At 46.0% G+C, this 13,692-nt stretch overlaps 1 protein-coding gene across 4 annotated transcripts in view; it reads left to right on the top strand.

Moving 5' to 3' along the window:
• The window catches only part of LOC129853589 (probable E3 ubiquitin-protein ligase HECTD4), a 66,872-nt gene that overhangs the window by 43,912 nt on the left and 9,268 nt on the right, over positions 1-13,692 (top strand). For all 4 annotated transcript variants that reach the window (XM_055919783.1, XM_055919781.1, XM_055919782.1 and 1 more), the window contains exons 47-67: positions 127-206; positions 403-566; positions 658-895; positions 1,188-1,324; positions 1,434-1,560; positions 2,800-2,937; positions 3,899-4,035; positions 4,153-4,313; positions 4,410-4,591; positions 4,764-4,969; positions 5,070-5,200; positions 5,316-5,521; positions 6,088-6,267; positions 6,474-7,861; positions 7,978-8,185; positions 8,281-8,504; positions 8,662-8,807; positions 9,235-9,335; positions 9,464-9,587; positions 9,926-10,116; positions 10,324-10,470. In XM_055919783.1, coding sequence (XP_055775758.1) covers positions 127-206; positions 403-566; positions 658-895; positions 1,188-1,324; positions 1,434-1,560; positions 2,800-2,937; positions 3,899-4,035; positions 4,153-4,313; positions 4,410-4,591; positions 4,764-4,969; positions 5,070-5,200; positions 5,316-5,521; positions 6,088-6,267; positions 6,474-7,861; positions 7,978-8,185; positions 8,281-8,504; positions 8,662-8,807; positions 9,235-9,335; positions 9,464-9,587; positions 9,926-10,116; positions 10,324-10,470 — 4,616 coding nt within the window. The remainder of the gene's footprint in view (positions 1-126; positions 207-402; positions 567-657; positions 896-1,187; positions 1,325-1,433; positions 1,561-2,799; positions 2,938-3,898; positions 4,036-4,152; positions 4,314-4,409; positions 4,592-4,763; positions 4,970-5,069; positions 5,201-5,315; positions 5,522-6,087; positions 6,268-6,473; positions 7,862-7,977; positions 8,186-8,280; positions 8,505-8,661; positions 8,808-9,234; positions 9,336-9,463; positions 9,588-9,925; positions 10,117-10,323; positions 10,471-13,692) is intronic.

Below are 13,692 nucleotides of genomic sequence, written 5' to 3'. Positions count from 1 at the left end.
GTGTTCATATGGAGTTTACAGCTGTAATCTCAGAGGTTTCCCACTGCCCTGTCTCTGACTGAATGCTGACCTTTCTTTCTTTCCTTTCTGTTTCATCCTGTCTCTGTCTCTGTTTCACCCTTTCAGTAATGGTAGGGCTGTGCACTATAATGGCTCCAGTCTTCTGCAGTGGAAGAGTGTGAGGCTGGACGTGGCCCTACTTCCTGGTGAGATAGGAAACAATCCTTTTTATCTAATTTCATAATATCACCTACCTCCTATTTTTCCCATCATTCATTTTACTTTATTTATATATATATATATATATTTTTACTTATGCCAACCAATGTGTATTGCATATTTAACAGATATTGGTGAAACATCTGATTTTGAACTCCATGTATCTTCTCTTCCTGCCTATAGGGGATGTTGCGGGCATTGGCTGGGAGCGCTCAGAAGGCACCCCTCCACCCCCCGGCCAGGCCCCTAAAGGGCGGGTCTACTTCACCTACTGTGGCCAGCGCCTGAGCCCCTTCCTGGAGGATGTAGCAGGGGGAATGTGGCCTCTGGTGCACATTCAGAAGAAGGTGGGCCTTTATGCCTGGACATGTCTAGCAAGATTTAAAGACCAATGATTGCAGCTTATGTTTGTCATGGTGTGTTTTGTATTTTGTTTAGAACACAAAGATTCGTGCCAACTTTGGTTGCCGGGCGTTTGCGTACGCAGAGGGACAAGCACACCGCAATGCTGCTGACCTCTGTGTTGACTTGGCAGAAGAAATCAGTGCTAACTTTGAGGCCCTCCCCTTCGCCATGGCATCTGACAGTGACAATGATGCGGGTGCTAGTGTGGCATCTGACTCTGGCTCCCATGGACCCCCCTGTCGGATCGCCGCAGTAGCAGTTGCCCAGCAACGTATGTTCCTATCACCTTCCCCCTTCCTGCGCCAAATGAACGTGTCTTAGTTTAAACCTTTGACCTGGTTTGGTGTGCCTGATGTTCTGGTCCCATCCGGTCACTTAACCTAAAATATATTGTTTTACTTAACCTGGTGTTATTTCAGTCCTCTGTTATGTTTGCTGTTTGGTAAACCCCACTACAGCTAACCCTCACCCTCCTCACTGTCTGGTCTGTGTGTATGTGTGCGTCCCAGTTGGTAGCGTTTGTAAGAACTGGCTTTGTTGTTTGTCCTCCCCTGTCGGGACAGAGTACAACAGTGACTCATCATGCCACTACAAGGTGGAGCTGAGTTACGAGAACCTGGTCACCTCAGGGCCTGACGCACACCCCCCGCCTATTGCTGATGACGAGAGTGATGACGAAGATGATGACGATGTCCCAAGGGTGAGTTGAAAGTCTTGCTGAAGTAAATACCATATTTACTTATCTTTTTGGTATCCAGATTTTTCAGTGGGCATGAATGTACTGCTGTCCACCCCCTACCCCCTCCCAGGAGGACCACTATGTCCTGCTGGTGAAGGCCTGGGAGACAAAGGTGTTCCCCACCATCCGCCGACGCTTTCGCAACGAGGCAGAGAGGAAGTCTGGTCTGGATCAGATCAAGGGAGCACTGCAGCTGGGTGAGAATAACATGTTTTTCCCCTCACCCATCTACACACAATACCCCATAATGACAAAGTGAAAACGTATATATATATTTTAAATCTTTGCAGATTTATTGAAAATTAAATACAGAAATATCTATTTTTCATAAGTATTCACACCCCTGAGTCGATACATGTTAGAATCACCTTTGACAGCGATTACAGCTGTGAGTCTTTCTGGATTTGTCTCTAAGAGCTTTCCACACAAGATTGTACAATTATTCTTTTTTTAATTATTCAACCTCTGTCAAGTTGGTTGTTGATCATTGCTAGACAGCCATTTTCAAGTCTTGCCATGGATTTTCAAGACGCTTTTAGTCAAAACTGTAACTAGGCCACTTGGGGAACATTCAATCTAGTCTTGGTAAGCAACTCCAAGGTATATTTGGCCTTGTGTTTTTAGGTTATTGTCCTGCTGAAAGGTGAATTTGTTTTCCTCTAGGATTTTGCCTGTGCTCAGCTCTATTCTTTCTTTTTATCAACAAAAAACTCCCTAGTCCTTGCCCAGTCATGTGGCCTCATGGTGAAATCCCTGCTCGGTTTCCTTCCTCTCCGTCAACTGAGTTAAGAAGGACGTCTGTATCTTTGTAGTGACTGGATGTATTCATACACCATCCGTAGTGTAATAACTTCACCATGCTCAAAGGGACATTCAATGTCTGCTTATTTTTACCCATCTACCAATAGGTTCTGCCATTTGAGGCATTCAAAAACCTCACTGGTCTTTGTTGTTGAATCTGTGTTTGAAATTCCCTGCTCGACTGAGGGACCTTACAATTATCTGTATGTGTGGGGTACAGAGAGGAGGTAGTCATTCAAAAATCACGTTAAACACTTATTGCACACATAGTGAATCCATGCAACTTATTATGTAACTTGTTAAGCACATTTTAACTACTGAACTTATTTAAGCTTGCCATAAGAGGGGTTGAATACTTATTGACTCAAGAGATTTCAGCTTTTTAATTTTGTATTAATTTGTAAAAATTCTGTGTAGGCCAGTATCACAATAAATTCAGGCTGTAAAACAATAATATGTGGGGAAAGTTTGGGACACTCACTGAAAACTAGGTGGTGAAAGAGGTGGGAAACTCTGTAGCTCCGTTTTTAAAGAGCAACTCCCTATTGACTCTACTGTTTGACCTTTTTAAAACAAAGTGAAATGTTTTTTGACATTTGTTCTTTTGTGGTGTTTTTATTATATATGTTTTGCAGGCATGGTTGACATAGCCCGGCAGACAGTGGAGTTCCTATATGAAGAGAACGGGGGCATCCCCCGGGACCTCTACCTCCCCACCATCGAGGACATCAAGGAGGAGGCCAACAAGTTCACCATCGACAAAGTCCGCAAAGGTCCCCTGCACTTGCACCCAACACAATGCTAGAGGTCTTAGTTATTGAATCATTTCAGTTTTTCTTCTGGATCAAAAAGGGACTTAGGTGGTGGGCGGCTGAATTTTAGAGAACATTTTAGAGGCCCTCATCTTGGAGGTGTAGAGAATTATTTAAATTTTTAAACCAATTTCCTGCAGTTTTACATATTTTTCCATGGAGCGTAGAGAAAACGGGGCAGTTTGAAAGCTGCAGTTCTATGCATTTTGACATGGCTAATGCAGTGTTTTTAATGTAATAAAGTCAATACTGCTAAATTCCTTGTTTTGGGAATTTTACATTTTCCCTGATTTGTCTAGCTTTTATTTTAGTCATTGTTAGTTCTCAAATATTTTATTATAAAATAATATATATATAGGTCCATTTATATTTTCTACATAATTTATATCTTGTTTAAGTTTACACTGAAATAGTAAAAAAACAAAAACTGTTTGCACTGTTTGGACTTAGATGACCCGCCCAAGGATTTCAGTGGCAGAAAAATCCCTGCCTTTATGTAACGTCAACTTTGACCCTTACTTTAAATACATTACTAAACACAGGAATTTTCCCAATAGCTGGTTTAAATATGTTTTTTTATTCAACCTTTATTTAACTAGGCAAGTCAATTAAGACAAATTTTTATTTACAATGACGGCCTACACCGGCCAAACCCGGACAACGCTTTGCCAATTGTGCGCCGCCCTAAGGGACTCCCTATCACGTCCGGTTGTGATACAGCCTGGAATCGAACCAGGGTGTCTAGTGACGCCGCAAGCACTGAGATGCAGTGCCTTAGACTGCTGCGCCATTCGGGTCCACACAGAGCACAATTTAATTTTTTGCATTTTTTGCAATATAGATGTCTAAACATTATCATTATGTACACTGATATGCTGTAGTGTTACCCGGATTTGCCCTTACATATGTGTCCTCTTCTCAGGTTTGACCGTGGTCATCCGCTCTCCAGACAGCAACAACACCAACAGCACCACAGGTGGAACAGCCCTGCCCAAGTTTGCGATCCGAGGCATGTTGAAAACCTTCGGCCTGCACGGAGTGGTTCTGGACGTGGACTCTGTGAGTGTAGAACATCCGAACTTCACACTTCATAGAAACAAAGCGATGAGAAGTTGAGCTTTGTCTCTTTTGACAGTGTTTCAATGATCTCTCTCACTCTACTGTGTGTATGTCCAGGTGAATGAGCTGGTGCAGGTAGAGACATACCTGCGCAGTGAGGGGGTGCTGGTGAGGTACTGGTACCCCATTGAGATGCTGGAGCGCCCCCCTGCTGGATCCCGCCGTACTGCTGCCAATGGCCTTGTCAATCTAGACAGCAGTAACATCCAGATCCACAGGTAACACACACACGCTAACACTTCCACTCCTACACACATTCTGAAATAACACGGCTAAGAACTATAAATCGTCCTCCGTGGCCTGCTGTGTTTCAGGGAGCTTCTGCGCTGTGAGAGTGCCCTGGCTAGGCTCTACTGCCGCATGGCTCTACTTAACATCTTTGCCCCCAAAAGCCCCCACACCTTCACCCGCCTCTTCCATATCCCAGCCGTTCGAGACATCACCCTGGAACACCTGCAGCTGCTGTCCAATCAACTTCTGGCTCCGCCTCTGCCTGGTAAGTGGGCTTTCTCCAGATGAGATGATAATCCACAGAAAATAATGGGTTAAATAGAATACAGCTAGAACAATGAATGGAATAAGAAGGTCTACACTGAAATAGTGTATGGAGTGATTTGGAGTAGCTCTTTCCATGATCTGTGTGCTATGTTGTTCTCTTTGTCCTGCAGATGGCACCATCAGCTCCAGCTCCATCCTGCTGGCCCAGTCTTTACTCCACAACCTGCAGGGCCAGAGCTGCTCTCCCACAGACCTGTTCTACCAGGGCAACGCACAGCCCATCAGGGAGTGGCTCACCGTGGCCATCACCCGCGCCCTGCACCAGGGGGAGGAGAGCCTGCTGGAGCTCACCAAGCAGATCTGCTGCTTCCTACAGGTTAGCTCCCGATTCTGTGGCTCAATGTATATTTCCCCAGGGACGAAGATATTTTGCTTTTAACTTAGTTAATCTTGATTTCCCTTGTTCCGTTATGTAGAATGCACCAGAGCAGTTCATCTCAGAGGACTTCCCAGTATCAGAATCAAAGGTCAGCATGGATGTCAACTTCCCGGGTGCTGCATTCGTGATCATCTCCTGCAAAGAGAGCCAACTAGGCTGCCGTAAAGAGTGAGCTAATTTAACACAATTACCTTTTTCTAAGTTAAACCCATTAACCTTGATGACTCTAGATGCCTTACGGTGACCAATTTTCTGCCTCTCTATCCCCCCCCACACACACCAGCTCCTCCCTGTACAAAGCCCCATGGGCGCGGGTCATGGTTTATGGCCTGGGTCACAAGGTGCGCAGGAACGGCCAGCTCAATCTAATGGAGGCGGTGTGCTACCCTCTGGATGCCTCGCCCTCCAACACAGGCCTCACCCCCCCTCCCACCACCAACCAATACCCCACTGTCATCATCCCCACCGACAAAGTGCACATCAAACTGGGTAAGTGCTTGATCTCCCTTAGTCCTGGCTTACAGTAATAGCTTCTTTCAGCTTGTCTACGTTCTAATTAGGGCTGGCACAATTACCACATAACCGTGTAACTGACAATTACGGACAATAACCGTGAACAAAGATAATAATAATCTTAATATATACATTTTAGGAGAAGGGGGATTCAACTTCATATTCAAGTAGATATTGTTTACCCAATAGCAGTTTTACATTTTTACATGAAGTGGGTAAAGTGGGTCATAATTTTACGACCAGAATGGCATGGTCGGGAGGAGAAGCTTGATTTCCAAAGGTCGCAAGAGGTCAAGACTATTTGTTTTTTAAACTGGGGTGTCACCAAAGCTGTGTTGTGTTCATTAGGTGTGTCGAAGCTAATTTTCAAAGATGTATTACAAGCAACATAATGATGACAATAACCGTGGCCATTTTCATGACAATTAATCCCTACCCAAAATTCCATAATCGTCACAGCCCTGGTTCTTATTGTTTCTTTCTGTTTCACATGATTACCATGTATTTAATAGGTTGTTTCACCGTCTCTCTCTGTCTCTCAGGGGTGTCGCCCCCTCCTGGTGCGGTGCTGGTGCTGCACTCCCTGCCGCTGGAGTTCCCCCTGGCCATGGCGTTTGCTGAGCAGCTACTGACGTGGAAGCTAGGGGAGAGCAGTGAGTGCTCTGAGGAGGAGTTGGACACTGTGCCCTCCTCTGTGCTGCTGCAGGTAGTGGAGCTGTTGGGTAAGTGATACACTTCCAGAAAATATCTTCTCTTTGAAATGTCTGCATCCATGGCTTTAGGTGTCCAACATGTCTGCACATTATTTCCATAACCCTCAGTCCCTTGTTGTGACTAATTTTGCATCCTGTTTTGTGCTTGACAACAAGTTGGTCTCCATTTTCAAATTGTTTATTTTACCCCTCTCTCCCTGTCTATGGTGTTCTAGGTGGGCTGCTATGGACCACAGATCTGGCACCCTGCATCAAGGAACTCTCCTTCCACCTGCTGGCTGAGCTCTTCCGTAAGATTCACCACCTGGAGCAGCGTAAGAGCCCTGCAGGCCTGTCCAGCTCCATCGCCCTGCTGCTCAACCCCTGCCTGGCCGTGCTTATGGCCCTGCAGACGGAGCTCCGCAAGCTGTACGACCGGGAGACCCAGGGCTGGGTGGCTGCAGGGGCCGGAGCAGGGTGCTCCTCTGGCGGGGGTGTCCTGGCCTTGGGGGCCGAGCAGAGCAGGTTCTCCACCTACTTCCACGCCCTGATGGAGGTGTGCCTGGCTGTAGCTGAGGTCACCCTCCCCCTCAACGTTGGGTGCTCAGGAGTGGGAGCGCTGTCCTCCACCAGTGCCCCTAACCTCAGCGACTCCTCCTCATCCTCCTCCTCCTCCCCAGGCCAGACCCCCCAGAGCCCCAGCCTGCTCTCCAAGCGTAAGAAGGTGAAGATGAAGCGAGAGCGTGCAGCAGCAGTGGCGGTGGCCTCAGGGAAGAGGGGTTCTGCTGGAGGGGCTCGCCTGTCAGAGAGCGATAGCGCCCTGCTCAACATGGCCGGTAGTAAACCTGAGGACATGCTGTGGTTCCACCGTGGCCTCACCCTGCTCATGATCCTGCGTCACCTGGCCAACAAGGACCCCCAGGGGCTGAGTGTGACAAATGATGCTGTGACTGACGCCTGCCAGGCCCTGGTGGGACCTACCTCTCACAGCCGTCTGCTGGTTCTCTCTGGCATCCCCACCCACCTGGAGGAGGCTGTGGTGCGCAGCGCCATCCGCAGGGCCTGCAACGCCCACGGGGGGCTCTTCAAGGATGAAATCTTCATCCCCCTGCAGGAGGAAGACCCCAAAAAGTTCAAGGCAGGAGCTGGGGTGTCCACCCCTCTGGATGGCAAAGCAGCCCCTGGGCCTGAGCGTCCCTTCCCGAGCAACGAGAGCCCAGACAGCTCCAGCAGCGTGACTCCAGCCATGAGTGTCTCAGCCTCGGCCTCCACGAGCCAGACCTCCATCTGCAGCTCCTCGCAGGGGGGCGTTTCCCGCACCGCCAGTGAACTCTCTGTGGACCAGGAGCTGCTGGCTGCCCCACCTCTCACCCCAGCGGCTGCAGCCTCGGCCGTCCCCTCCCCACAGCAAGGCCCACTTGATCCCCACACGGTGTCCAGCCAGGAGAGCCTAGATATCTCCCTGTGCAGCACGGGGAGCCTGGGCAGTTTGGGCAGCCTGGGGGAGCCTTTGGACAGCGCAGAAACAGCCTCTGTTTCAGACGGGGGCTCCATGTACACAGTCACCTCTCTGGACAACAACGCCATCTTGGCCAGGCCCATTAAGGGCTATGCCGTCATAGAGGTGGGTCTCAAGTGCATTTTACACTGAAAACGTAATATATTGTTTATCGGTTTGTTTTTTGAGCTTTGATGGAGACAGACTTGCATGTCCTTCTGTTGTGCATATGCTGAATGTAGGTTCGTGCCCGGGCCAAAGTGGAGAAAATCCGTGCTAGCCTCTTCAACAGCAGTGATTTAATTGGCTTATCCAGCCTGGAGGGTGAGGAGGAGCTGATGGAGCTGACTAATGAGGAGATCCTCACAGCCTCCAGTGTCAACCAAAGCCTGTTTGACACACAGGGTAGCTCCGCCCTCGAGGACTACTTCCTGGACAAGTCTCTCAGAGGTTGTTAGTAGTATACTCTCTACCTATGTTTAACCACCTGTACTCTACCAATACCGATAAAGGGGTCATCATCTTTTCTCCTCCTATGTTACCAGGGGACAAGTTGGTGCCAAGTGCGCGAGACGTGCTGACGGACATCTATAAGAGTTGTGTCCACTCAGAGCAGATGCTGAGCCTCACGCCAGCCAAGCCTGTCAAAGTGTCAGACATCTACCTGAGCAAGGAGCAGATCAACTCCCAGACCCCTGGAAACCTCCTCCATGTCTTCTTCACTCACATACGGCCACCTAAGAAGGTGCTGGAGGACCAACTGACGCAGGTTGGTACACCACCTATGAGAGTGCTTGAACACACAAACTTGAAATATAGATATTATATGCTTAATTGACTCTGTCTCATCCACGTGATTACACACATACGCACATCTATATTCATCTGCAGCCATGTTTATCTGAGCATTGCTATATGTTCTACAGATTCTGCGTAAATATGGCACCCCCAAGCCCAACAAGAACAAATACAGCAAGGTGGGTAAGGAACAGCACGCAGTCAAGGTGGTGAGCACCAAGAGACCCATCACCAAACCACCCAGCAAGGAGAAGTCTGTGCTCAACAGCGTCAGGTGAGTTTTAGCCCTCACCACACACACAATGCCACCCTGAAAGCCATTTTCCTAAATAGTTTCCACCCACACTTTTAAATTAGAGGCTTTGTAATTGCAGAAAGTAATGGGTTTCAAAATTATACTCCCCATAAGATGCTTTTCTCAACGCTTCCCACGCTCAAATGTGTTACTTAAATAGCGAGTCTTTCAAATTAACTTCTCATATTTAGGAACACAGAATTGCAATAAAGACTATACCCTGTGGTTTCTTCATCCACTTACAGAAGGAAAATGGAGCGTGATTAAAGTTAGCTTATTATGCATAATCATCATATTAAGACTCATTCAGTATGCTGCCATGTCATCCATGACATTTGTCAGTACTCATTTAGACAGACATTTTCCATTGGCCCCTGTCCCTGACTTCTTTCCATGTCTCTATCAGGACTGCACTGAGTGAGAAGAGTGTACCGAAGCCCAAGACCCCTGAGAAATCAAGGCCTGATGAGAAGGACATAGAGAAATCTCCTGCCAAGAAGCCTGAAGGTACTGACGCTCTGTACCCTCTCGTGTTACCTACATGTATCTCTCACTTGAGTTGATTAAGATTTCCCTGAAGTTAGAATGTAGATGTGCAAGTTCATGTATTTATATGTGTCCTCCCTCTGACATAGTCCCAGAGGAGAAGTACCTGACTCTGGAGGGATTTCATAAGTTTGCTGTGGACCGGGCCAAGCAGGACATCCGTAGCGTGTGGAGGGCCATTCTGGCCTGCGGTTACGACCTCCACTTTGAAAGGTGAGCTTGGTGACACAACCCCTCCAAGCCCCTGCAGGCAGCCTGGGGATGGTAGGTCACATTCTTAGCTGAGTGGGGAATGGAACACACATGACTGGAGCAGGTTGTACACATTCAGAGCATGGAACACACTGTGACTGTTACGTCAACACATCACATATTTACACATGATGTACTCTAAGAAAATATTTTTTATCTGTGCATCACACAGATAATTCATAACACAGATTCCTGCACAGTGTGTAATCAGAGAAAGTCAGCTGGGGTAAGATTAAGCCATATGTATGTAGAGGGTCTTTTCATATCTAGTGGCTGTTCCCCTTCTCTTCTGTTTCCAGGTGTACCTGTATAGACACGCGTCACGCCCAGAAGGCTTGTAGGAGGTGGAGTCTGGAGATGGACGTAGCTTTGGTTCAGTACATCAACAGGCTGTGTGGTCACCTGGCCATCACACCTGCCAGGTTGCACCCCCACGAGGCCTACCTGGACCCCAGTGACATCGCTGATCCACGTGTGGTCTGTCTCCTCAGTATGTGACCTACTCACTGACAGACCACGTCATCAGTTTACATACGCAAGCTATTTTCACATGTTTGTATGGTATCGAACGTCAGTAAACGTGATTGTGAGTGTGTGTGTTTACATGTACGTGGTTAGTGGGTGGGTGTGGATGGGTATGTGTGTTGCTGTGTTCACATTTCTCTTCCCTGATGTGCGTGCGTGTGTGTGTGTGTAGATGTGCCTGTGGAGAGCTTGCGTCTACGCTTTGCTCTACTGCAGTCTCTCAACAACACCCTGGAGAGTTTCTTCCTGCCGCTGGTGGAGCTGAGACAAACACACACCTACCAGAACAGCATCGCAGCATTGCTCTGTGGGGCCAAAGGTGACACACACACATAACAATAACGTCTCAGCACAGCTTTGTCAGGTCAAAGGCACATAGTGTGCTTTATGTGGGTCATTAAGGACTGGTTTTGTTTCAGGGCATTGACCTCTTGATAATCTTTAAAACGTTTTACATTGTGACTGCCTCTGGGGGTCTAGGTGGGGTATATGAACTAGAGGTCTTCATGGGTCCAAAAAGTTCCAAAATGGATCCGTAGCCACCTGACCTGATATGCATAAATAAATAAAGTTAAATGGAGAACCGTTCCAAATGGACCCGAGGACAGTCTGACATGTTCTGAAAAGGACCGTAGAAACCAGCCTGTGCTTGTTCAGCTCTGAGAGTAGAAAAAGTGTGAGACAAAAACCTCCAACTGGGTGCTGCCAGCACCATCAATAAAAAAACAATATTGGCCAAAATATCCAGTTAATTGTCTTGAAAAAATATTTGTTTCGATGTGTACCATATTCAAAACTTTAGTCTTATTGTTTTTGTTTTTTACTTTCCTTAAACAATAATTGTTCAGATCTGACCACTAAATGCATCAGGGCATTGCATGCATTATAACTGTCGACTATATGGTATTAATATTAAAAAAAAAAAAATATTAACCCTCTAGTGTCTAAGCCGGGAGAGGGGGTCTAAGCTAACATGGAATTGTTTTGAGATGGTCATACCAAGGATTATTTGACTATTTCATTTAGAATTTTAAGACCCCTTAAGGTCTAAAAAAAAATATTTAAAAAAAATAATTGGATGAAACATTGAATTTGGCATTACTGCTATTAGCTAACATAAACACATTGAATAACAGATTAACTACAACAGATAGTCCCCCCAAAAAATCTAAAGGAAGTTTAGTGTCTGCCATATATCTAAGAGAAATATCCCCATATTTTAGGCTCTAAACTATCTCCTTATATACTTCCATAATTACATTAAACTGGTACTGGGGACCTTCAGACGAGGCTTGTGGGCGTCCTAGAGAATACAATTTTGTTTGTGAGAGTCTCGTTTTTCAATCCAAACTTTCAATAGTTTGTAGGCCAAACTGTTTGGACGCTACATACGATTTTGTGAGAAGACCGATTTTCGTAGATGTCTCAAAGTCTGACAAATACCGCTCTACAGTTGCTCAGCCACCTTTCACCGCAGATGCGGAAGGGCGATATCGGTTTATTGAGACGCAGGCCCATGCAAAAAATAACAATTCTCTAGCTTAAACAGACAGATTTTGATGGGTATTTTTTTATGTTAGATTTTCGCGAGGGTTAAGGGAGACATGCTTACGCATAGCCCTAGAGCGACTGAAATACAGCTGGAGATATGCCAGCGCTATGTTCCCGACATCGACAGATTTCTTTATACTTGTCAGATATGCTACTACTGCTATGCATACAGTGTCTTCAGAAAGTATTTAGACCCCTTGAGTTTTTCCACATTTTGTTACGTTAGACTTACTCTAAAATGGACTAAATAACATTTTTCATCCTCATTAATCTACACACAATGCCCCATAATGACAAAGCGAAAACAGGTTTCAATTGTATGCAAAAAAAATACTCAAAATGAAATACCTTATTTACGTAAGTATTCAGACCCTTTGCAATGAGACTTGGAATTGAGCTCAGGTGCATCCTGTTTCCATTTATCATCTTTGAGATGTTTCTACAACTTGGAATCCACCTGTGGTTATTTCAATTGATTGGACATGATTTGGAAAGGCACACACCTGTCTATATAAGGTCCCACAGTTGACAGTGCATGTCAGAGCAAAAACCAAGCCATGAGGTCAAAGGAATAGTCCGTAGAGCTCCAAGACAGGATTGTGTCGAGGCACAGATCCGGGGAAGGGTACCAAAACATTTCTGTAGCATTGAAGGTTTTCAAGAACACAGTGGCCTCCATCGTTCTTAAATGGAAGAAGTTTGGAACCACCAAGGCTCTTCCTAGAGCTGGTCGCCTGGCCAAACTGAGCAATCGAGGGAGAAGGGCCTTGATCAGAGAGGTGACCAAGAACCCAATGGTCACTCTGGCAGAGCTCTAGAGTTCCTCTGTGGAGATGGGAGAACCTTCCAGAAGGACATCAATCTCTGCAGCACTCCACCAATCAAGCCTTTATGGTATAGTAGGCCAGACGGAAGCCACTCTTCAGTAAAAGGCACATGAAAGCCCGCTTTTGTTTGCCAAAAGGCACCTAAAGACTCTCAGTCCATGAAACATGGTGATGGCAGCATCATGCTAAGGGGATGGTTTTCAGCAGCAGGGACTAGGAGAGTAGTCAGGATCGAGGCAAAGATGAACGAAGCAAAGTACAGAGATTCTTAATGAAAACCTCCTCCAGAGCGCTCAGACTGGGACTGAAGTTTCACCTTCAACAGGACAACGACCCTAAGCGCACAGCCAAGACGAGGCAGGAGTGGCTTTGGGACAGGTGTGCCAAGCTTGTAGTGTCATACCCAAGAAGACTTGAGGCTATAATCGCTGCTAAAGGTGCTTCAACAGTAAAGGGTCTGAATAGTTATGTAAATGTGATATTTCTGTTTTTTATTTGTAATAAATTAGCAAACATTTCTAAACCTGTTTTTGCTTTGTCATTATGGGGTATTCTGTGTAGATTGATGAGGGGGGGAAACGATTTAGTCAATTTTAGAATAAGGCTATAACTTAACAAAATGTGGAAAACGTCAAGGGATCCAAAGATAAGCATTATCTTGTTAGATTAAAGGAGTAACTCTGGTAGGCCTTCCTCAGCTCAAGTTCAACTGTCAGAGTCAGTTGGAGTGCCGTTGCGCAAGCATTGCCTTCACAGGCCTGCAGTAGCTAAGCCTAATGATAGCCATAGCACACCAAACCTTCACCAAGGGTCTTAACTTTAATAGGGTAATACCAAAAGTAAGTCAAGTCATTGTTTATAGGGTAAGTACAAACAGGTTATTATATTGTGGCATTCAATTAAGTTTTGCATCTTTTGGTTTTTCCTTTTCATGGTTTGAATCCGAGTAGCATAGTGGGCCTACTGGTAATTCTATTATATTGCGGCAAACACATTACAACTGGAACTTAATTTGTCCCAAAAAATTCTCAACAGAATAAAACCTTCAAAAAAGTTAACAGGCTAGGCCTAAATTGCGGCTATAACCAACAACGGCGATTGCTTACTGTAGGCCTACCCAACAAATGACAGCAATAGGCTAATACTATTTATTTTACAACAGG

Source organism: Salvelinus fontinalis, chromosome 4 (genome assembly GCF_029448725.1).
Source record: "Salvelinus fontinalis isolate EN_2023a chromosome 4, ASM2944872v1, whole genome shotgun sequence".
NCBI lineage: Eukaryota > Metazoa > Chordata > Actinopteri > Salmoniformes > Salmonidae > Salvelinus > Salvelinus fontinalis.
The sequence above is the reverse complement of the archived record's forward strand: the minus strand, read 5'-3'. Positions and strand labels throughout refer to the sequence as shown.